Raw genomic sequence first — 25,344 nt, 5'->3', positions numbered from 1 at the left:
TGAATTTCCTGTAAGATACTATAGTGGAGTCCCTGTAAATGTCCTTGCTGTATATACTTAAAAAAAAAATTTATTGGTTTTACTGAAATTATTTTTGCTGACCAAAGATGGCAAATAAATCTTGTTTATTCTTGTGCATCATCACAGCATTGCCTGACACAATCTTCATACAAAGTATGTGCTTCATACGTCACACTGTTACAAAAATATCTTGCAAAAAACCTGCCTGCAATGGTGATGCACAGAAGGAAATAACCTGATCAAATATTTTGGTTATTTCATCTCAACAAGACTAAAAAGAAAGAGCAGCTAAGTGTAGAGACAGAAAAGAAAAAGAGCCCTAAGTCTGTATCTTTTATCTGCTGTCTCAGAAACCCCTGGGAGCGGTGTTTGCTGTTTAGCTTACCTATGATGTAGGATAAAACGAGGTTCCAGCCAGTGATAAAGGCCCACAGTTCACCTACTGTAACGTAAGTGTACAAATACGCAGAACCAGTCTTGGGGACACGAGCGCCAAACTCGGCGTAGCAGAGACCTGCCATCACAGACGCAACGGCAGCAATGAGGAAAGAAACAATGATGCTAGGTCCAGAATCAGATTTGGCCACTTCTCCAGCAAGCACATAAACACCAGCACCAAGGGTGCTCCCTACTCCCAGGGCTATCAGGTCCAGCGTTGATAAGCATCGGCACAGCTTGGTGTCCTCGAGACTCTCACCACCGATGTTCTTCTTGCGCACCAGACACCGAATGAAGGACAGAGCCGTTCCACAGGGCAACATGGTGGATGTAGAGCTCTGAAATAAGGGAAATTATTCCAGAATGCAAAAGGTAGTGCAGACTCTGGTGAAAAACAGTGGGAAAAAGTATTTGCATGAAGAACATTAATCACATCTACTAACTAATATATTCACACTGTTTTGTGACATTAGATAAGACGGCAGGTGCTTTTTCCCCCGAAAACAAATTAGGGATACACTTTTCCTAATTTTATATGTAACACTTATGTCCCCTGGGAAAGAGATCCATTATTCTTAGGTTTATTACATTGCTGTAAAAAAGAACAAATTGTTTATAATTACCTGCTAATGGCCACTCCTAAAACAGACACAGACTATTATCTCATATATCATAGAGCCTTTTATGATAAGGATCAACAACATAAATAAGGGGTTTGAGGATCTAAAACTAAGACTATAAACAGTGAAAGTTTAAAACACATTATTCTGAGAGCACCAATTCAATATCCTTTTGTCTTCAAATACATAGCTTTTGCCTTTAGAACTGCCTCAGTAAGAACTGCTTGAAAGCAGATTAAAATAGTGTTTCTACTCTCTCACATACCAGCAAAGTTTCTCAGATCTAATTATCCTTACAAGAAATCTTCCACACCTCTGCCTAATAATCATCTAACAAAACCTGATGGGCTAACCATTCATCCCATGCCAGCTGCAGTTGTTCAATATTCTCAGTGCCCGTCACAGTGGGGAATGTGATCAGCTCTAGCACACAAGCTGGAATTCTGTGACCAACCCGGTCCTGGAGGCCAGCAGGTGGGCAGTGCCTCTCTGGCTTGTGACATGGGTGCCTGCTAGGAGCAGCAGTAATCCAGCTTCCCAACTAAAACAAATGGTCACTCAGGGTCCAAAGCATTTGCTTGGGAGGGATGCCATGGGCATCCCATAGAAAATAATAATTTAAGGAGGCAATACTAATGTACAAGTTCTATCTTCATGTATTTGTTTGAATTGTATCATTGATGGCTAAGAGTTTGGTATGACCATCTGTCATCTTCCCAAACCAATGTTTGTCTTTGCAACTCATACCATAAATATCTACACTCTGCTCTTGATTTGTTATGTGGAACCCTCCTGGGAACTGAAAATCTATTTAATTTAGACAAATCTATTCTGCTGGTTTATTTCTTCCTGGTCTATATCAGTTTCCTAGAAGACTAAAGGGCATTTTTACTCACACTAGCTCAATCCACTAACAGCGAGGACTCCGTATGAAGATGGATAGCTCAATTACCAGTGCTTGATCCTAAAACAGAGAGTCAGAAGCAGAGAGTACCAGGAACTCTGCCATCTCTATATAAGATTGCTTGGGGAAAAAAGTCACCAGAGAAGAGAAAGAACATTTTCACCCTATATATGTAATAGCTCCCCAAGAACACTCAAACATGCCACTTCTGCCTTCAAAGAGCACCCTTAAGAAAAAAGGTCTCGATTCCCTTTTAAGTAAAGGGAATTTGACAAAGGGTAGTGAATGGAATTGAATAGCTGTGGATAGTGATGCTTAATCCCCTTAGAAAAGTGATAGGTGGCCCAGGACAGTGGGAGGAGGCAGACAGGCAAGTTTCCAAAGCTCTGCTGCAATTAGGCAGTCCTTTCAGCACACCAGAGACAAGAATCTGCCCATGGTACGCAGACTCACCCACTATGAAAACCTCACCAGTTACAGAACTCCAATGATATTCATGTCAGCCTACATCCACATCTTCTAAAGGAATTAGCATTGAACTGTTCAGGCAAAATTCCCTGCTGTGTCTCCCGAGCTCTTCAGGGAGAGCAGCCTTTCTTTGGGCCTGAGGCTGAGGCACTTCTCTCCTACATGGCTAGGTTTACTTTTCCTGGGCTGTACTTGGACAAATATTTTGAGGCCACTTTTTTCCCCTCTACAGTTCTGAAGCTGTAGCAAACACTTAGGATGTTATATTAATATGCTTACTAGTCTGCAGCCCATGTGAGAGGCAGCAACGCTCTTGTGACTACATGCCCTTCACCTTAGCAATTTCAATGTTGCAGAAACACAGCATTTTTAAAGGAATTATTTCTGCCTCCCCACCATATAATATTTAATTTCATAAGTCATTAACATGAAAAAATATTCTGGCAGATCTTGTTCTCAGACTACTAAGGAATTTGTTGTTATTCAAATGGCATTTCAGCTTGTTTTGCTTCTCTGCCTTTGGGACAAGAAGTCCTGAAAACTGTACAGCCATTTACTGCAGTGGCCAGTAAGTGATATTATATAATGGTTATCTCTGCTATTATATGCTAATACCTCTGGATATTATGCTTTTCTCTGCTGAGAAGGAATCTCTATGGCAAAATAGGAGGAGTTTTTCTGCTTCTGATTTCTGCTTCCTGGGGAGAGGAAGGAGGCTAGTTCTAGCTAGTCACAAGCCAATAAAGACACTTCTTCTGACAGAAACCCAGCCTTTCTTCTTCAGCCTTTAGAAACTGGAGCACAAACAAAGACAAAGTTCAGTATACAAACTTGGTGTCAGTAGAGGAAAAAATAACACCTTGTGCATGGCAAACTTCTCTAAGTATATCCATCCTAACATGGACTTGACAAACACATGTCCTTTTACAATAACCAGTGGAATCCAGCGCATCTTCCAGTTTCCTACACTTAGTATGCCTAAATTCATAGCAAAAAATGCCTGAACCCTGCTTCACAACTTCTGTTGCTGTGTGCCAAGTCCAGCACTGTACCTCAGGCATGGCCCCCTTTCAGATTTGGCTGAGACATTTCAAGACTTCATACTTGATAAGACAGCGCAGCAGGAAGAACTGATGAATATCTTACAAAGATATTTGGCTTCACACAGGACCAAATGACACAGCTACAAGGTGACAAGTGTCCTCAGAAATAACTGACAAGTGTAATGTTTTTCTGAGGTGTCTCTTGTAAAGCAGATCCTTTAATGCATTACCCCTGCACGAGAACAGCCTGGGCAATGGCTCACTGCTGATGTGTGCTCACAAGCAGTTTATCAGAACACTGAGGCAGAGACATCTCATGCTAAAATACAAACCTACAGGAGCAAAGAAGGTAACAGCTGGGTGTGCCTTTTGGTGGCAGCATTGTCCTAGACAAGCTTATACTGACTGCCACCACACACTCTTCTTATATGAGGTCTTATTCCTGCAGACCTACAGATCTTTCTGAGTCGGACAAATAGCAGTTTTCTTCTCTGCTGATCTTTATGGCAGAGAGAAAAATGAAGTAGGGTAAATGAGCATATTAAAAATTATCTCTCCTACTTTTTGACTAGCAGGTTTCAGTATTTTCCTATCTGCTCCTTTATTCTTCCTCCTTTCCCTGCCGCAGCCCCACTGTGCCTCATCCTAGCACATGACTGTGGGCTCTGCTTCATCTTGGCCTCCACTGCTGTGATCTCTGCCAGCGCTGGCCTTGGCCTCTGCTAAATGTGCTGCACATTCAGAGCACCGGCTCTGCTCTGAGCCTTCCTGGGAAGGCATATGTGACTGCTTGGGAAAGGGGGTTTTGATAACTTCACTGGGTAATCAGTCAAGGAGGAAGTGAGTGCTTCTGAGGCATCTCTTGCGCACCTGTCCTACATTTCCTGGAGCAGAGTTGGATACCTGCCTGCCTTTGAACAGCAGTGTTAGGCATGTAGGCTGCAAGGACCACCAGTCAGGGTGAGCTGTGCTGTTCATGCAGTTTAAACAGAAAAAATATTGAATCCTTACCTTATAGAAAGTTTAAAAATAGGCAATGAGTGAGAAGAAACCACAAAGGAAAATCCCTTGAACTCACCAACAGTATGCAGTTATTTCTAATTAAAGCGTGGAGACAGCCTGATTAGTGTCTCATGCAATCCAGACTGTGCTAGGCTCCTCTTTGAAGTCTGCTTTGCAGAGAGCGCAGCGCCACAAGCACAGCAAGTTTCGCTTTGTTTCACCTCACAAAGCTGTGAAGTCTGCTCCTGACGCGGGCACGCTCCTGCTGCTGCACACAGCCGAGCTGGCAGCTCTCTGGCTCCCGTCTGCTGGCTCACCAGCTCCTGAAGGCTCTTTGGACCAAGTTTTAATTTAGCTACAGGTTACGCTGTAAACACCGAATACACCTCCAACAGCCCTTCCAAAAAGGCAAGGCTCAGTTCAACTGCCTTAGCCTTGAGGACCAATGACCGGCCTTTATGGAAACTCCTCCTTCCTTGAAGGAATTCCTAGAGAGAACTGCTCAGCTATCCACAGTACTGGTTAGTGTGACCCCTTCAATCACCCTCAGCAAAGATACAGCAAGGAGGAGAGTAGGACATAATTTAGACAGGAAAGGAACTCGATAGATTTATCTAACAGGGAGAGGATAAAACAAAACAAAACTTTCTTATGTCTAGTGGACATCCATAGTATTTGTCAGAGTACCTGAATAAATAAGCAGGTATTTCTCCAAACCCTTTTGCTCTTTATTGTCTTGGTTATTTTTTTCTCTACAGCATCTGCTGATAAAATCATCTTAATTTCAGCCTCTCCTGGTCAACTGTAAAACAGGTAATTTTAATGCTTGTCTGCTACACATCTGAATTCCAGTCCAAGAAGACAAGTTCGGCCTTACAATTCATATCAGCTCTTTGTTCAGGTGGATGATCAGGAACATTTAATCATCATCTGTTGTCAGCCCTCTTCTGTCAGGAAATATTTGGTGTCAAAAAATGTGTAACTAAAAACACAAGGGACAAAGTCTCTACCTGAAAAGATTGTATTAATATTTAAACCTGCTTTGACTGCTCCCAAGTCATACAAAATTTAACATTTCTGCAAAGTATTTTTCATGTTAAAAAAAATCCAATCTAACCTCCTATTCCACACAAAAATTAAAAAATATGTGGATATTGGAGCAAAAAAAAGGTAACTTCCATCATGTGCCAATAATTTTATTTCCATTAAAATAAAATTTTAATTTGATTGTCTCATACATAGTTTAAGTTAGTACACATTAAACCCCAGCTACATATGGGAAAATCCAAAGTTTTGCTGCAGTTGCCATTCAACTTTTCCCATAAATTTTTCCATTAAAATTTTTAATAAAAAACCAAAAAAATCGCATATGGAAAGCTAATGTTATAAAGCAATACGAAACCTCCGAAAGTTTTAGTACTGTTGAGATTTATGTTTAATGATTTTTGAAGCCAAAATAAAATAAAGATATTTTACTCAAAACTATTCTGTTGAGCTAGTATTATATAATATACTACTAATTTTAGATGCAGTAGTTAAACATGTTAAACAGCATACTAATTAATGATAAAATACTCCAATAAGTTTGTAACATATAGAAAATGGGAAAATATAAATATGTACTGGTTAATACAGATAAATTTAGCATATTTTTTCAGTCTCATTTTTCCTAAAGAACCTGTAAAAGTTTATGCATTTTTTCCTATTAAGTACATGTAGCATTATTCAAAATTGCAGTACTACATTTATTAGGTCTTGTGCAATAATAGATGCAAGCAAGGTCTTGTGAAATAACGCAAGTAAAATAACACAGAGATGAAGCAAAACTAGGTATAATCTATGACTTGTGTGTGTACACACATGCACAGGCAATACATTATGTTACTGCAAGTGTCCTGAAAATTCATGTGGTGCTCAAGACTTTGATAAAACTCCTAACAGCTTGAAATATTTAAAGTATCATATTTCAATAATAAACCATAAAATTGGAAAGCAGCACCTGTAACAGAAGTATAAGATGCATGAAAGGTAAAAGCAAAGCAAGTTTTATCATTCAAAAAGCAGAAACACCTTCTGGCAGACTGGGAAGGAAAATATAACTGCATCTTCTATATATTAACACAGAGTTTTCACCAAAGACAGAATAATGCTGTAATGTAAACAAACTGCATACCACAGCTCTTGCTACTCAAACAGCACATATGTTAAAGGCAGGGTTTTCTAAGATAACCTAGGCTGCTTTCAGGTTACTTCTTTCAGCAGTAAACGTCATTACTAACCTGATTCAGAGAGCTTCTGCTGGGCAAACTTCTGCTCCTCTTAGTCCCGAACTCCTGCTGTCATAAACAGAAGAGTAATGACTTGAAGTGATTTTATTAAAAGACTGGCTTTGAAAGGCAGCTGCGGACGGTGTGGGAGCCCTGAGCCCTGAGGGGTGGGGAGGCTTGGCTGCCCAGGTGATTGGAGGGCTGCAAGCTGGCCAGCTATTTGCCCAGCCAAGAGGCAGGGAGGGAAGGAGGGAATCTCACTGGCGTTCGGATAAATCCTGTCCACTCGTCATGTTTTCAGTGCACAAAACCCAACTAGAATGCCATTCCCTGCATTTAAAATGCCTATGTCAGGGAAACTAGTCACACATCCTGAAGGAAATGCATGGGGAAATCCCACTATGACACCCTTCCATTGCCCTTGTGAAAAGCAAACTGGTTTTGAAGCATATTGAAGGATGATTTGCAATGTTGTGAGACCTGAGTAAATTTTAGATGAATATATGTAATTTTGAAAGTATTGCTGTGGCTAGAAGGAACACAGAAGGCAGTATATTTACAGGGATGGGTTAGAGCCCATTCTGTTGAACTGGGGTAGATGTACCATAGATGATCTTCTCCTTTATATGGCTTGAAATTAAAAATGCTGAAGACTGGACTTAGAACAAGTCAAACATTCCTGTGACACAACCAATAAATAAATCTGAATTTCTTAAAAATTAGCTTCCACAATAAACCAAACCCCAATATATAATTTACAGCCCTATTTTTATTACTTCCAATGGCAGACAACCCCAATCTAAACATTGTAGTAGTATTTCCAGCCAGTATTGTTCACATCATATTGTTTCCTTCTAAACACTCATGTTTCAATCACTTCATTTTTGTTCAGCTAACATAACATAAACCTTGCAGAGAAAAGTGCTATGCTTCTCATCATTAAAAGGTCTTTCCTAGGAAAATAGGTAGAAAAACACATTGTGTAGCAGCCAGCTGCAACTTTCTCTCAGCTTTTACTTTTCCCTTAGTGTAAGTCTGCCAATGCTCCAGAAGCAGAGCATTTTTTGCTTCATGAATAGCCCTACTTCCTGCAGCGACACACAAGGGAAGAATACAAGCTTTCCTCAACTCTCCAAAATCCAAGGAGAAATGCATCCAAGAAAGTTTGCTTCACAAGGATGGGCTGTGTTTCAAGACCAGGAGTCCAACTTATGTTACCCAAGCCAATTATCTTCTGACAGGCAAAAACAAATTAAGAGAAAAGGTCTTTTTTGCTGAAGGTCTGCTGATGACCATGCTAATGCTTCTCCTCATGTTGGCCTCATCCTTGTTAAAGATGAACTTTATCTCTTTCACAGCTAATACACAGTCAGAAGATAGAACAAGAAGTTATGCTACAGATTAGGTTTCTTGTGCAGAAATGCATGACAATCACTTTTAAGGAACATTACTCTGACCTGTGACAATATCTAGGCAATATCCTTTTTTTATCAAACTAGCTCTCTCTAACAAGTCCTTGAGTGACTCAGGAATTACTCAGATGGTTCTTGAATGTCTCCAGTGAAGAAGACTCTGAATCTCTCTGAGCAATCTCTGACAATGCTCTAGTCACCTGCACAGTAAAGAACTTCTTCCTCATATTTAGCTAGAACTTCCTGTGCATCAGTTTTTGCCCTTTGCCTCCTATCTCTTATCTTTGCCTCTTATATTTTTGCCCTTTGCTGCTTATCTCCTATCTGTGATAACAATTCATCCCTGGTAGCACCACTACACTTATGGATCATTACAATGACAGGACTGGGCTGCTTTGGTTTATCTAACTTTCTAAAACTTAATCCTGAGAACAGCAGCACAAAGAAGCTAAAGGCACTCAAACCTAAGCGCCTCCTGACTCGCAGTCAAGAGGCAGAGAGCACTCTGGCTGTGAAATAAAGTGGTTTACTTTATTTCTGGTTTACTTTTTTTTCCTCTTTCTGAAATAAAGTGGTTTGCTTTATTTCTGGTTTACTTTTTTTATCTGTGCCACCTCGACCTAGAGCACTGGGGGTAGATCAGTACATCCCCATTACGCAGTGTTTGGACCAAAGGTCCCATGGACAGACACTCAGGCATAGTTTTGGGTGTGTTTTCAGTAACACATGCTTAAAACTATCATGTTGCCACCCAGGAAAGGTCATTTTTGTAGATTCAGCTGAGAGGTGTATCCGTGTGGCTGAGGGTGTGTGACAAAGCAGCATGAGAGAGATGATCCTAAAGGGCTGGGTCTAGTGGGGGATCAGTGAAGGATGCTCAGCAGACGTGCTGCTCTTTGGGCAAGACTGAGCAGACAGTGCTGTCTGGAGGCAGCTTCCTGTGTAGCATACCCAGCTTCTCTATCACAGGACATTGCTGTTTCTCTCCAGGAAAGAGCTGTGGTAGATCCACTTTGTGGCTCCCAGCTTCCTTCCAGTTACAAATCCAGCTGTGTTTGGACCAACAACATTAAGTTCTGACTTTTCTGCTCAGAAACTATATCCCTTGGATGAATCTAAACAGCCTCATCCAAGAGGTCTCTGCTTTACATACCCCAAGGACTTTTGTAGCACATTCTTGGCATTAAAAAGTTGATCAGGAGTTCTCTTCTTGCCAGGAAGCAGTTGGCCACATTAGAGGGAATTATCTGAAGGACAAAACTATTTTTTTTTATTTTCCTATGAAAGTCTCCTTTTAAGACTTTCCCTTCGAGTATATTTTTATACAGTTACACAGAAATTCACACTTGGGGGATTTTAATTTTACAAAAAACCCCCAAACAAATATTTTTGAAAGTCTTGCGCAAACGGAAACAGAGTTCTCAGATGCCCAAGTGACAGAGTGATTAAAAGCTGCTCTGTTGTTGATTCTGACTCGTCTCACAGACACAGCCTCACAGCTAGGGGCCGTGGAGTTTTACATAACCAGAGGTGCTAACTGTGCACACGCACATCCATGTGCTCGCCCATGTCACTCGCCAAAGTTAAACATGAACAAAAGTGCTTGCAGGCCCAGGCCTCAGTGAACCATGGCAATCTCTCCACTTTGCAACCAACTGTAACAAACTCAACTCTTGTCATGCACAATGAAAAAGAAACACAACATGTTTTGTACACTTTGTGCAGCTCTGATGGGTTATGAGAAGATGTACTGGTATGCATAAGAGGATTCATCAAGTAGCCAGAAAGAATCTTTTCAAGATAAAGTAATTACATTTTAGTGGTTCTGACTTGTGGTTCTGAAAATAAAAATCCAGTGCAATCTGTGTGCTAATCTACACAAGATGATCATAAACGTTCAAGAGAGAAAAAATGTTTATAAAGCTCAAAGGTAGTGTAGGCTGTCTCTATAACATTATGACAGGATCATTTCTAAAGAGAATAAATTACAATTCAACACTTTTTAAAGGACTTCCTATTTATTAAAATAAAAATATTTTTATTTTAGATTGCTTCTCATGGTTTAAGCAGATTACTGAAACTAGTTCCTACAAAATATTGTACAGATTAAAATAAAATTATCACTTACCAAGTCCCTCAACTTTTCTTTAATAATTCTTTTTTCAGTTTCTGCTTAGGAAAATACATCAAATCCTGAATTTCTGTAAAAGAAATTTATAAAAAAGAAAACACATACTAGTAGACTAATCCAGGCAGGAAGAATAAACCTGAAATCATACATCATTTCATATGTAGCAGGAAGAAGGGCTACATTAGCACAAATTGCAGTTATTTTCTAATCCAGGAATGAGTAATTTAACCTAATATTAAGCATGTCCCGAACAGCTACTAGCTGCCATTTACTGAATTCCAAATATTCCCAGGGGTCTAAAGGAAATTTTTGTAGTGTTGACTCACAGTGCTGTCCCTTAAGTCTAAAATCAGATTTTTTGAGAAGGAAAGTATCTATTTAAAGCCATACTTTCTATAAAAAAAATCCCCACACCCTTTTTTGACCTTGAATGCAGGATAAATATAGATAGGAAATTTAGATTTAAAAGTTTGTAATATATACAAAGAAAAACCAAGAAAATCAAATTTAGAACTAAGACTTGATCTGTAATTGAAAATAAACTATGATGCCATGTCTTGCCAAAACTGAAATGATTTTGTTTGCATCTCCCTGGACACCTGGGAAAGGTGTGTCAGATGCAGCTCCACATTGCAGCTTGGGCAGGAGCAGAAGGCACCCCCAGCCAGCTGAAGCATGAGGACACTTCTCCCTCAGAGGCAGGAGGTTACAAAGGGGATTTCAATAAGAGCAAGGACAAAGATCTAACAGAAAACAAACTATTAAGGCACGGTTGATTTTTTGCAGTGTAAGCTATTGGGTAACATCTTACTCTGCTTTTTTTTTTACAAGCCTATTAGAAATTACAACATATTGGACTGAAGCAAACGTTAAAAGAAAAAAAAGTATTCAGTTTCTGACAACATCCATGTTTGAGCCAAACGTGGGATTGCACATCTAAAGGCCACTTAGGTTGGTAACCAGGCACTTCATAGAAATCATCCCAGCCTATGGAAATTCAACTGACATTTAAAAGTAGTACTTAATGTCAAAAAAGACAAAATAGCAAACTTTTTTACCCAAATAATGAGGCTCTGGCTTATTAATTATTAAAAGTTGTATTATCATGTACAGAGATAATTTTTCAGTTGTTTTGAATGTGCTTCATTTGTGCTTTTCAAGATCACCCTGTTCTAGTTATCACTTTCATCATGACCTGAATTAACCAATCCTTCTGCAATATAGGACTTCCTCTGACTTACTGTTTTTCACCCCAGCCAATCAATCTCTTTCCTCAGTTTACTTGGATGTTCTATTGCTGGAATGTCGGTGAGGGGTTTTGGTTGGTTGTTTGTTTTATCAGGAGTTTTTTTTTTGTTGTTGTTGTTGGTTTGTTTGGTGGTTTTTTCTGGTTTTGTTTTTACTTTTCTTTAAAAGTTTTTCAACTGGAAAGGCTAAAAATTATCATTTTCCCTGTATCAAAAAGGGAAATCTTTCCAGTTACTATCTTAAATGACCATTTTTTTCCTATTAAAAAACAGTTTCATCCAGAAAATTTCTATTAATTCCATTCCTACTTAACAATCACTTTCCCTTCTGGAAAATGACATGAAGGTTGCTTTTTTCACTTACTCTTTTTAATCAGTAACAGAGCTTTACCTTTCACCCCATGGTTACCAAGTTTTCAGTAACAGCCTCTTGTGTAAGACACAAGCAAAAGCCTCTCAGAAAGTTAAATAAGATCAATTCCCTCTATTCTGTTCTACTGAAAACCTGACAGAATCAAAAATATAAAACTCTGAAAAATTAGTTGAGATGTATTTACAAATATAGTCCTGGAATATTTTTTTCAGTGATGTTAGGAAAGATACACAATGACTGCAGGATCCAATTTAAGTCCCAAACATTTCCGTGATGAAAATTTTACTGATTTGCACAAAAGCTGGTGATTCTTTAAAGGGACTTAGAAACTGGTTTTAAAGTAGAAATAGTGAGAATCCTTTCGGTTGCATAAAGCCCTGAGGTGGCTTCTGGAATGTCTGTAGAATCTGTATTTTTAAATGGCTTTGCCTGTGTGCTCCTGGGCACTTCCAGAGGGGAGTTAAAAAGCCCAAAAACCAGCCTAATTTCATGGTGCAAGAGTGGAAATTAAGCAAAGAACTCATGATTCAGCTCACTTCTCTCTCCTCCCTACCCAAGCTCAGCTGGCTGGTTTGATGGCTTGGGCAGCACCAGCTCCAGGGGCTCCTACTCAGCTGGGGCTGTCCACTCCCATCCCTCTCAGCCCATCTGACCACACACTAATGGCTTCCAGTGGGTCTTTCTGTTTTAAAAGGCAGTGCAATTGATATTCTGTGCTGAGTTACTGAAAACCCTTTAAAGTAACTCAATTTCATATGTATTAAAAAGTGGCCTTTCTCCTTATTTTCTGTGGGGGCCAAGAAAGGAACAAGAGCGAGTGGAGGAGAAAGAAAAGCTGAATATATATAATTTAAGACTAAAAGAAATCACAGAAATGGCCTCACTTACAAAAATATCATGGAGCAGAGGAAAGAAGGGAATTCCTATTACACATCTAGTTTCTATATAAGTTTTTAAAGCACATGGAAAAGATGCCATCTCAAATAGTTTAAAAACCCAAGAAAAATCTAGGTCTAATCAAGATGGCACAACTTTTTCATAATGCAATGTCTAAAATGAAGTATTATTATTGTTATTGTTATTATTATTGGCCAAGAGTTCAAAAATAAGAGTTTTTGAAACTTAAGTTTGCTTTCTTTTGCTTATAGAAATCCAAGAATTAGATGCACATTATTTATATTCCATATTTCTTTTATCTTAAGCCAAAGGCAGTAAGAATTAATTTAGGAGATTCTTGCATAAAAGTTTTGAAAAATCTCCTTTGAAACCAAATATTACTATGAAATAATGGCTAAGTATTTAAATTAGGATTCTTCACCAGATCTGTACTGGACTTTAAATATTAAATCAGAGTTTGCTTCCATTCTGTGTGAAAATGGAACTGCAATATGCCCAGCACCACTGCCACACATCACACACACCAGGCATAACATGTCTGCTAAGTGCACTGCTGTGATTTATTTTAGGTTTATACATCAGAACAATACAAAGCAACATAAAGAGTTACTTCACACGATATAAATAAACTGCCTCTGCAATGCTTAATCCCAGAAGCATTAAACAGCATTCTGTGGTCTGAAGTTACTGCTGTTAAAACCAAGCCCGGATTCCTCGCAGGTACTTTCTGCACCCCGCAAAATCAAACACCGCTTACTTCAAATATGAAATCTCCAGAACAATGAGTCCCTGCAAAGTCACTACAGAAACTCTGTTACAGAGCACTACCCTTTGACATTAAATGTGGCTGCTCTAGACAGACATTCTCAATATATACTCTACATATAAAGATCACATAAATCCAAACATCTATCATGATTTATAACTGAGATAACTAATGCCAGAGCATTCCCTTCTCATTCTTGGCTTTAAATAGCACCACTACATTTAATGCCTCAGGAACAGAGCTGGAAGAACATTACAACCTTCAACTGGGTAATATTTTGAAAAGACTTTCAAATTTCTCAGTATTTTTTAAGTAAGTCAATAGACAGCTTGACTGCATGTAACATCTCACAAGCAGAACATGACTAACACTTCAAAACACGGCAAAAGCCGGTACTGACCTCGACAGGTGCCCACTGAGATCGTGCTGACAGATTTCCAGGGCCGTTTAGCAATAGGTACAGCAAGTGACCCTAACAGGCTTTCCAGAGAGCCTCCTGAACAGGCTGCACAGCTCCACGATGCAACATAACACAGCATACCCTCAATCGACATCTTCTGAGGGTACATCAAAAACCCTCTGTGAACTTCCATTAGGAAAGAAGTATCTATTGTATTTTGATCAAATTACAGCTATGCATGACACTTGCATAATTGTGATGAAGACCTGCTTTTAGATCCATGCAGATTTTACGTAACCTAGGAAGACAGAGACATTGGCAAGTCTGCCTGAAGAAACCAGACCTCTTGGAATAAATCCAGGTTCAGCAATAACAGGAGAATCATTTCAGCAGAGAACTGAGGAAGCACAACCACTGGTTCATAAAGCAATGGGTGTTATGTAAATAATAAACAACATACAGAATAGCACAAACATTTGAGAGAAAATCCAACTCAGGTGTTCATGTGTGTTTCTGTACTCCCAGCCAGCCAGCACAATAGTTCTTTACTTGCAACCTAATCTTCAATACAAATCATCTGGAGGTATTGAAAAAGCAAACAGTTTAGCAGTTTCACAGTTTTATCAGGAGGCAGTTCTACTCACAAAAATCAAAAGTCATTTGAGCATTAAATTGCATTTACTCTACCTATAAAGTTACTTCACTGACTACCAAAGAGCCCAGAGGAACAAACCACATGAATGTTGCCCACAGTAATATAAGTATACAGTACTAACTGATGATGAACTGGTAAAATACTAGAAAATGTGCTTTCAGGGTAATTTGTGTCACGTAGCAAATAGGAACTTCTTGGGACAGCCATTACTTCTCCCACATGAAGATCAGGTGAAATACAGTTTTCCAGTTTTATTCTGTTGAGGCAACAGAAGATCCCATAAATGTATAACTTTTTCTTCTATCTTCAGCAAACAAAAAGCACCTAAATAAACATTCTATACCACCTCCTCTGCTCAGTAACTTTCTTCCCTTGCCACATCCAATGATCCTGAGTAGCATGACCAACGTCGGACTGAAAAGGTCAGGGGAAATCACACAGATCATTCCCTCAAACATCTTCTTTTAACTGAGATGTACTGAACATAAGCAATACTGAACATCAAGCCCATTTAGTTACCAACTTGTAACTCATATTTGCTCTTCAATTGTATGTTCATATATTTCTTCTTATCTTTTACTTATTTAAGTGAAACAACGTATTTCTCCCCTTATTTATTCCTAAATCAATCACTTTTTCTAAATCAATACAAAAATTAACCTCATCCTCAGCCACCCTGTGAATAATTCATGGGGAAAATCCCATAGAGTGCTAGATCCTAATACAGCCAAATATATTTGGTTTAAAAAAACCACTCCAAGTGCACAAGTCAAGCCCTCAAAAGTCCAGACACTGCAATAAGTAGAGTAGCTGTCATCAAGGAGATATCCTTCCACACTTGTTGTGTATATGTGGCTTTGTGTGTATTCATGAGTGCAGACTACATGTAGAACTACTAGTAGTTATTAATATACAAAAAGATACTTTTATTATGGCTGGATCACAATTTTGGAGTAAAAGTATTCTGCTTGCTCACTTCTCATGAGCTCTGGAAGCAACAACAGCAAATTCAGTTCTGGCTACCTGTGTGAGCAGGGGTCTGGCCACAGCCCATTCCTTACCTGCCCCAGGAGAAAAAGGAGGCCAGGACAGAGCCACTGCCTCAAGGGCCAAACCCAGAGAACAAGGGGCCAGTTGAAATGCAATGGTCTAGGAAATCACAGGCAGGAAAGATCTGACATCTCATTTTACCAGCTGCTTGCAAAAAGCTGTGGACATCAGGTATCTTGTTTCATAGATAAATTAGAATACAACCCCAAAGGGGTAAAATACTGAATGGAAAATGTCATAGGAATTACTTCTGATTTCAAAATGCCACCACTTCCCTTACTAGTACTAGATGGAATATTTAAGCAACCTACTGATTTTTATTGAACCTGATCACTGGTTAGTACCACCTGTAAATGATACATATTTTCATAGTGGGAAGAAAAAGATTGGCATGAAGTGTAAGTACATATTCCTCATGGAAATTATAAAACCATGAATCTTTAATTTTTATACACCAGGAACAGATAATCAGAAATTAATTTTGTTTCATACAATTATTATAATCAATGTCAAATCCTTCATGCCTAATCTAAAAAAATTTCTTAGCTAGTTTCAATGATAATCAATGGAGAATACCTTGGCTAAGACCCTTTCTCACCTATGCATTTCTTTATTGGCCTTCAGAAAATGCCCCTTTGGCATGTATTTGTCCAACTATTGATCCTTATTTCTGTCCCTAGAAACATAGCCAGCAATGCACATGCATATCTCATGCATCTCAATTTCCAGCAGCTGAAGAGGCTTAAGAAGAACCAAATGTTCCTTGTGATCAGACTCTCATAACTTCCAGCTACTTTCTTTTATTTCCCTGCATTTTTGACCTTTTTCCACATTTCACATACATACTAGGTTCGATTTTCCATTACTTTCTGCCTACTTCAATCATGATTCATCAGATAGGAAAATACTAAGTTACAGTAATTGCTCCACTATGAAAATATTCTTGAAAATGTTTCAAATTGCTTCTAGTTATATGGTAAGAATTGTTTGTTTTGGCTCAAAAAGAGCCCCTAACATAATTCTAGTGCTTAGAAGAAAAACAATTTAGAAATACTTTGATGATAACAGAAGGAAAATCACTGCTGCTGTTCAGCATTTTTCCACTGAAATCTAAAAATAATAAGCTGAAAGACCAAAATACCTCCAGTTTTGCAAATGCTATGTAGCCTTCTCAAACAAACCATCTAGAGTTCAGCATCTGTTACTGAACTACCGAAAACATTATCTATCAATGTTTTGGTACAGAGGGGGGAAAAAGAACAAAAATGCAGGAATTATTAGTCCATGCATCATGCATTTGTAACAACATGATTCTTTCAGGTTATTTGGTCTGTGATAGTAATTTTGAAAAAAATGTCCTTGTTAAATGCTATCAATCTGGTATAAAGACAAATAACAAGCTCTAATTGAAGTAACAAAATAGGATGGAAATTTGGAAATTCAAGGCAGGAAGTCTGGGTCTAGATAAAAGGATCTGAAGGACAAAAAGCTCCTTGCAATTTTGTGCATTAAGAGGAGCTGTGTACTTCCTAGCAAAGTTTCAGTGGTGCACAAATTGGACATGTTTTTTTGTGCTAGCCAAATATAGTTTTAGAAATCTGTCATTATATACACAGCAGAATTTCTGGCTAGAGCAAAAGGTAAAAAAAAAAAAAAAAAACAACCTTGAAGATAATCCAGGTGATTTACCTGGAATTAATTGCCATCTTCTGATTTAGGCAGGGATTTATTCCCTGAAGTCTAAGTTCCTCTCTATTTCCAAACTCTGCACAAAACTGTAAAAGAGAAGACAAAAATCAGTGAAATCTGATGCTGTGCTTCAGCACTGCAGATACTTAAGGAAGCTGGCATAGCAGCCTGCCTGTTGTGTACAAAACATCTGCAATTACTTTGCCTCTGAATGACAGAAGATGTTCTCCCCCCTCATGTGTAACTCTCCAGTAGCACAAGCAGTTGTCCGACCTCACCATGGTTATCCCTAAAGATGGGCTGGATGATGACACTCTACAGTCTCTTGCTGACATAATGTAGAGAGAAATTTTTGAAAATTGAGAGTACAAGTCTGAAAAGGAAAAATGCTGCTCTTCTAGCCAGGCACCATAAACAGGTATTTCTTCTGAAATTTTCAAGACAACTCATTTTACATGTGAACTATTAGCTAGGTACTGTCCTGAGCAGGAAAGCTAAGACTTCACAAGGGTACAGATGGACACATTTCATTTACTCTGCAATTCCCAACAGCTGCAAAGAGATGTGAAAAAAAAACCCAAAACAAACTCCAAATCATTAAAACCGATCAATTATCTTCAAAAGAGGCCTTAAAAGACTGGTTTTTTTCTGATGGGAATTGCAAAACGCACCACAAACAGCAGACAACTGTGTGATGGCCAGGCATACTTCTGAAAGGGTGTTCAGGGCAGGCCAACAGCAAATGGATGAATTGTCCAGAGCAGAAAAAATAGCTTTACTCTTGAAAGATATTGGTGGACTCTGCACTGGACTGCAATGATTCATATGAAACTGGTGACAGCTATTAGGCCAAAACATGAGAAAATGAGAGAAAGGCAGTAGAGCTACTGAGCCCAGAGATCAAACAGATCAAAGACAACTACTCCTTCAGAAAAGATGACTCTTTTTAAATTTTATTTATAACTTTGCCCTCTGATCATAGTTGTATGAGTGTGTGACATTAGAAATTTTGTCATGATCCAGGCATAAATTATCCAAAAGAGCAGCAAATGCATCTGAGAAAGCAGATTCTTTACCATTTCATGCCTATCACTATAAAATATACACTGGGATAAATGATGTGCTGACATGCCATGACTTTTTCAGAATTAAAGTAATTTCATGTTTCCTTTCATTCTACTTGTTCCTAATTCTATAATGCCAACTCTGAAAAAACCAAACCTCTCAGAAAGCAATTTCATATGATTAAAGTTATGTTTTGCTAACAGGTTCTCTTCAAAGACAACACATAAACAGAGCATGAAAATACCATTCAGCTAAGGAAATTGTTAAAACTATGCATCTGGCTCTTCCTAAACTTAGCTTAACTCAATTTATTCACATTGCTTCTTTTCTTCTCCCCTTCCTTCCAGAAAAGACAAAAGACTAAACAAAATAATGTTCACAGTTTTAACTGCTTGGAAGTAAAACAAAGCACATTTGTTAGAGCTTGTGTAAAAGCAGGGAGATGGATTCTAAGTGAATACAAGTTGTGTCCAGAGTACTTCTGTGTTCAAAATTTATCAGACTGAGTATATGGAACGCAAAGAAAGCACAAGTAAGAAGCACATGCTGGATCAGAGGCTATTTGAAAAGCGCAATCAAAACCAGGTGAGAAATCATGGATAAGGAGGAGTTAATTTGTGGCATTGGTATGAATTTTAGAACAGTATAAAAGATCAAAAAGAAGATACTGACCATAAAGATTATGACATCACCACTTCCTCAGAATGAACATCTCTCTACGAATGAACTGGGTATTACACGGACTTCTACTCTTAGGCTGGCCATCAGATGTTAGCCACAAATTATTCCCTATGACATCTGTGCTTAATGCAATTCAGCAATGCCCAGAGACAGCCAAATGTATATGCAACAGAATGCCCACCCTGATGGGAAATATTTTTAAGACTTAGATTAACAGAAAATCTCTAAAAAAAGAAAAAAAAGAAAAACTGAGAAAGAAGGAGAAAGAAGAAAGAAGAAAGAAGAAAGAAAGAAGAAAGAAGAAAGAAGAAAGACGAAAGAAGAAAGAAGAAAGAAGAAAGAAGAAAGAAAGAAGAAAGAAGAAAGAAGAAGAAAGAAGAAAGAAGAAAGAAGAAAGAAGAAAGAAGAAAGAAAGAAGAAAGAAGAAAGAAGAGCAATTTTCTGTCAGCTTTACAGATTTTAAGCAGTTTTGAGAGTTTTGTATTATTACTAACAGTAAAATGACTTGGTGACCCCATTTATTTGTATAATTCTTGAGGTTTATGTGACTCAAATTCATGGAACTAATTTGTCTGGATAACAGCTTTACAGAGGTTCTGAAGAGTCTAGACATTTTTCACTGTGGGAAAAAAAATGCACAATCCTTTTTTATGCAAACTTTTCAAGTAATATCCTGCAGTCATCCTGTCATATTACAAATTGTACTTCTAAAGTCAACAGCAGATAAACTAAAACATTTAAAAGTAGCTGTGTTTGTGCAACAGTGGAAAGCATCAAGGGAAATGGAAATGGCCTTTGCTTCAACTATTTTGCAAGAAATGATGCAGCAAAAAAAAGTCAGTTATCTGCAGTGCTGTGGACTCCACACAACTAAATTTTTAAGGCATGTGAAATTTTACCTAATGATAATATATATGATGTGATAAGATGATATGATATGATATGATATGATATGATATGATATGATATGATATGATATGATATGATATGATATGAAAAATAAGCTACTTTTCAAAGAACTACTTAACTACGTTATTTCCTGTCTACACTGATTGAGGCTCAGGCAGAAGAAATGTAGGATCCATGAGAAGTTTGAGTACTGTTTCAAGCAGTCTAGCACAGCTTGACTAATTGGAGAAAGAAGAAAAAAGGAGGCGAGGAAAGACCAAATAGTTGGTTTTTTTTTTTGAGTTGCACATCACTCTCTCCCACTATAGCTGCAATTTTAGCTTACAATTAGGTTCAAAACTTACCTCGTACATACTTTGGCTTTACTCCACTGTAGCCTGCCAAACTATTTTCCAAAACTGAAAGTGTTTTCCAGAACTCTTTCAAACACTGCTGCCAAGATATTTAAGCACCAAAACAGGAGGAAAAGGAAGAGTTGGAGTTTATTTCTTTTAAAAAGTAAAAGAAAATACCTAATCCTTTATGTTTGATCCAGAAATTCAAATTTATGCATAACCAAAAAAGACAAATCTCTTCAAAATTAGGGCTTTGTCATAAAAGCACTTGAATTTACTACAGATTGTAGCCACATGGCACAATTCTCTCTATAAATATACTTTGAACCCCAGTTAGTGAAACAAAAAACTTTCAACTGTGCTAAGATAAAAAATATCTCTGCATTGATTCATACTGCAGTAATACTCAGCTCAGAATCAAGGCCTTAGACCTTAATCCAAAAAAAATTGATAACATGAGAAAAGTAGAGTTAAGCAGTGAAATGTGCATGTGTTGGCAGGTTCATCTGTTTTCCTACAGATGCACAATGAATATGCTTGACTGTCAAAATACCAAGAAACTCCTGTGTAGCTTCTGCTGGTCAAACAAGACCAAACAAGAATAAGGATGGAAACAGTCAGTACAGTTCATCTGCCAAACACACAGCCAGGTTTCTTTCATTGGCGCTTTTTAGACTATTCAGATTCAACATTTTCCTTTACACAGCAAATGCAACACATTCAAGCACTGCCTTCACACTTCCCTCTTTTTGGCAAAGCTTCATGGAGGTGGATACTCCCTTTCTACGTGGAGTCACATGGCAAGGACAAGGGTAAGCAATAAAATTTGTTCTTGGGGAGATTTCCCCAGGAAAATCTTCCACTTCCCCAGGGAAATGGTGGATTCTCAGGTGTTGGGTACTTTTAGGATTCAGCTGCATGGGATGTTGGGCCATCTTTTCTAGACCATGCTTTTGCTGTGAAAGATTGGACCTTGATGTCCCTTCCAAACTTGTTTTCTATGATTCTATGTTTCCATCAGTGGAAGATCCACAGTCAGTCTGGAATAAGAAATTCCCTTCTTTGGGTACTAAATTTTATGAAAACACATGTGCCCGCCATGAACAGTCCAACCAAAACCCTTTCATTTTATTTGAATTTCATGTTGTCATATGTAGCTCAATTTGCATAGAATACTGCCAAGGTAGATAGAGATGGGTGATAAAAAGTGCTGGAAAATATCTCTTTTTCTGACCATTACCACCAACAAAGAGTGCCATTACCACCAACAAAGAGTGAATGAATGCATCAGTCTCAGAGCTTGGAGATCAAAGTGGGACCAGCTGCTGAACTGTCAGCAAAATAAGTTTTGAACTGGAATCAGAAAGAACAGGAGAGTTATGCACAACAACAGAAACCCCACTGATACCACAGAGCAACTGTCTGACTGCAGCATCTACAGGCAGAGCCAAGTTACCCTTGCTAAGTTTACACTGGCATTTTTTGCTCAGATGAATATTTTCAAAGATGTTTTCCCTGTCATCCAGACAAATCACTGTGCCTTGGTTCACTCCATGGAACAATCCTGAGGCATCCTTCTGTATGAAAGGGAATTTGGATATGTATTCCAGAACAGCAACCAAGTACACTCCAAGTGGTAATGGAAATTCAACCTGTGGCACCAGACAAAAACTAACCTGACATCCTCCCAACTGTCCCAACACATAGCAAAACGTAAGTGGTGTGGTCAGTGAATCCACAGCATCAGAAGTTTTCCTCTGCAGCTCCATTCCTGTAGAGCTGCACCAGGTGCTGAAATAGACACTGCCACTGCAGACAGATAATATTGAATGCTCAGGTGCAAAAGCTGCAGGCTGCTCTGCAACCCACTTGAATACAAAGGTGCTATCAGACTGTTAAGCTCTGTGCTGCCATTGCTTCATCAGCAGCCATAGCACAGCTGGAACTAAAACCTCAAGCCAGCGTTTCCACCAAAACACGTGGTGTACCCTAACCAGATACTCGCTCTTGTATTCTTCCCTTGGGCCAACATAAACATTTCTGTGGCACAAAAAGTGAATTAAACTGGGGAATGGAGACACACTGGGCAGGCACTAAGTCAATTTTGAACCAGATTGGTCTCCTGATACAATTTATTACAGAGCTGCACAAATTCTTGTAGCAACACTACTGCAGGGTACACATGGAGAAGGATTGACTACTGTAGGCAAGACTTAAATATTTCATCTCTTTTTGGTGCAACCTTAACTCCAAGTAAGGACAAGATTATTCTCAAGAAAGGCCACAACAGTCTGAATGGCAAGATTAAAGTCTGGAACGTAACACTGCAGCAGTGTTGATGATGAATGACTCATAACAATGTGTAAAATCTGACTCCATCACTGGTAGGAACACATGCAAAAGACAAATCCATTTTAAGTAAACTTGGACAATTCAGTTGTTCAGTACACAGCATTACTGGTACATCTTCAGGGAATAGAGATATTTATAATGTAACAGTTACAAAAGTTACTTTGAGTCTTATTCCATTCCAAATTCTGTGAAATTAATTGAATTCTGACACCACACCCTGCACCCTGATGTGGCATTCACTCATGGGAAGGCCAAATGAAACTGACTACAAGTTACTTGATCTGAAATACAAAAAGCACATTAAGGATACTACAGAAATAATACAGACATTATTAGTTCTGCTTTATTTCTAAGAAAACACAGCCTAGGTTCTATTTCAGCATGCCTTATTTTCAGTGTGCATACTCTCATTTCACTCCAAACTGTAGGAAAAAAGCGGCTAAGAAAGACAAGGACAGCAACCTACAGAGACTGCATTTGTATAGAAGGGGTTTATTTACTTTCTTATTTCAGTCTTCTGTTTCCACATTTTCTGGAGAAGACCATTATGAAAGCTCATCCCCACTACATGCTGAGATGGTGTTAATACATGAACTTGGAATTAAAGTAGGAAGTATTGCTCATATATCTAACTCCATACAAAGCAGACTTCCTCCCCTTCCTTTCGTTATAAATTTCTTACTGATGACTGTCCACCTGCTCCACAGGGCCTTATACCTTTTTAGTACACAGTGTATGCCTCAGTATTACAAAAGGGCTGCAGCAGGCATGTGGGCAGTACCTTCTTCCCACCACCCAAAGGCAAGCTGGTGCACTGCACAAGCCTGAGGACACACACAAACAACCACTCCTCCCAGGGCAGCCTGCTGTGGGAGCATATTCTGAAACATTAGTTTGAACAGCACTGTTTCACATTTTGCAATCTTGGGAGTGGGATTTTAACTCTATTGTTTCTCTCTTCTTGGTGTGAAGCATATCCCACTTCTCCATTTCTTGAAGGCCATTACAATACCAAGTATATCACCTCTTCAGGCAAAAAACTATATTTCTTGTAATGTCTTCTACCTCAGAGTCTGTTCTCAGAACCTTATCTTTCTTTTCTGCCCAGTGATTTACCCAATTTATCAGCAAAACTAAACCAAGCCAAATACGTTTCAGCAGAACTGTATCAGTCACAAAAAATAGTAATGTCAAGGACTGCAGTATTTCTGATGGGGCAATCCAGACTTTCCCTTCCTGGGCCTCCAGAGTAGAAATCCATGTTAAATATTCAGCCTTATGCGAGTTCCCTGTCTGACTAAGTTTCATATCGAGGGAAACAACTTCTATAGCCTATCCAATTCACATATTTATTTCCCAGGTTAGTTTTGGGGAGACTTATTTGTTGTGGTTCCTGAAACCCTGCTTTCTAAGTTTGCTAAGAGAAATGCAGAAGCCAGCAGCCATGCTAGCTGTTCAAGAGAACATGACAGAAGTAGCACTGTGAATAAAGTTGCTTCATACTACCATTTCAGGTCTTCCTTCAGCCTTTGGTTCTGTTTTCCAAGGGGGTGTTTACTATCAAAGAAGATTCTACATATAGCACTTGGAAGTGTCTCCAACTGCTCTGACTTTCCCTTTCAACTCAGATGATGTTTTCCAGAGTTTGTAGTCTCCTCCAGCAAGGTGATGAAATCCAAAGTCACATATTTCACATGCCCTGCTGTGTGTTTGCAGAGTCCTGTTTCCCTCAACACAGAAGGAATCAAAGTACCAGCAGAGCTTCTTCCCTTACAGTTCCAGGTTTCTTTACAGCCACCCTTCCAGGGAACACTGTGAGCAACATCCACATCATTCTGTTCTTTTGCTGCCTTTCTGCTATTTGCAAACAGCCATGATTAGCCAACTCGCTGTCTCTGTGCTATCAGCAATGCTTGTTATCAAATGCTTAGAAAGCAGATGGAACACTGAAACTCCCACTTCTATTAGCTAGGTTCCAGCCAAGCTAAAATACTGTATTTCACTGTTCTTTTATGAAGATTAAAGGAAGATACTTATCAAACTCACCATCATCTACAGAAGTCACTTGTACCAGTCATCACATAGCTGTCTGGACAAATATGCCTCTGTTCATGAAAAAGCACAAGAAAATAATTTTGAAGAAAATAATACTCTAGAAAATTATAGTCTACTAATAAATGCAAATGAGAGTTGAGAGAGTGCTTGGGAAGGGGAGGAAAGAGGAAAGATATTTGCCACTTTGGTAATTTCACTGGTTCCTATGAAAATATTCTCTGTATTTTCAGACAAAGAGATCAGAAACACGTCAAATATGCACTACAGGAGCTACAGTTAGATGTGACAGGTTACAAGTAAGAACTATCCAAAATTCTTCATTCAGAACCATTTCACATACAAGTCATTCACCAAGGCAGTCTAGAAGAGTATCACCAAAAGTGCACTTGGTAAGTATCATCTTGTTTGAAAAGTTACAGTTCCTTTATTTCCAGTCCAAGGAACAAAACTATGGAACTGAATTCTAAAAGACTTCATTTGTTGCAGGAAAAGAATGATTCTAAATGCCAAAACTTCTAAAGTTTGAGGGATACCACTGTCATGGTCAAAGTTTTTCAACTACTG

General features: G+C 38.7%; 1 protein-coding gene across 7 annotated transcripts in view; it reads right to left on the bottom strand.

The window, feature by feature from the left end:
• SLC7A2 (solute carrier family 7 member 2) overlaps positions 1-25,344 on the bottom strand; it is a 53,305-nt gene that overhangs the window by 19,653 nt on the left and 8,308 nt on the right. For 2 of the 7 annotated variants that reach the window (XM_063155966.1, XM_063155967.1), the window contains exons 2-3: positions 6,776-6,832; positions 407-797 (exon numbers count right to left, since the gene is read on the bottom strand). In XM_063155966.1, the coding sequence (XP_063012036.1) occupies positions 407-797; positions 6,776-6,832 (448 nt within the window). Of the gene's footprint in view, positions 1-406; positions 844-4,572; positions 4,839-5,183; positions 5,209-6,775; positions 6,930-10,303; positions 10,377-25,344 lie in introns of those variants that run through there. The other 5 variants (XM_063155969.1, XM_063155972.1, XM_063155970.1 and 2 more) reach the window with 5 other exon arrangements.

This window comes from Melospiza melodia, chromosome 5 (genome assembly GCF_035770615.1).
Source record: "Melospiza melodia melodia isolate bMelMel2 chromosome 5, bMelMel2.pri, whole genome shotgun sequence".
In the NCBI taxonomy this organism is placed as follows: Eukaryota; Metazoa; Chordata; class Aves; order Passeriformes; family Passerellidae; genus Melospiza; species Melospiza melodia.
Note: the sequence above shows the minus strand (reverse complement) of the source record. Positions and strands in the feature narration are given on the sequence as shown.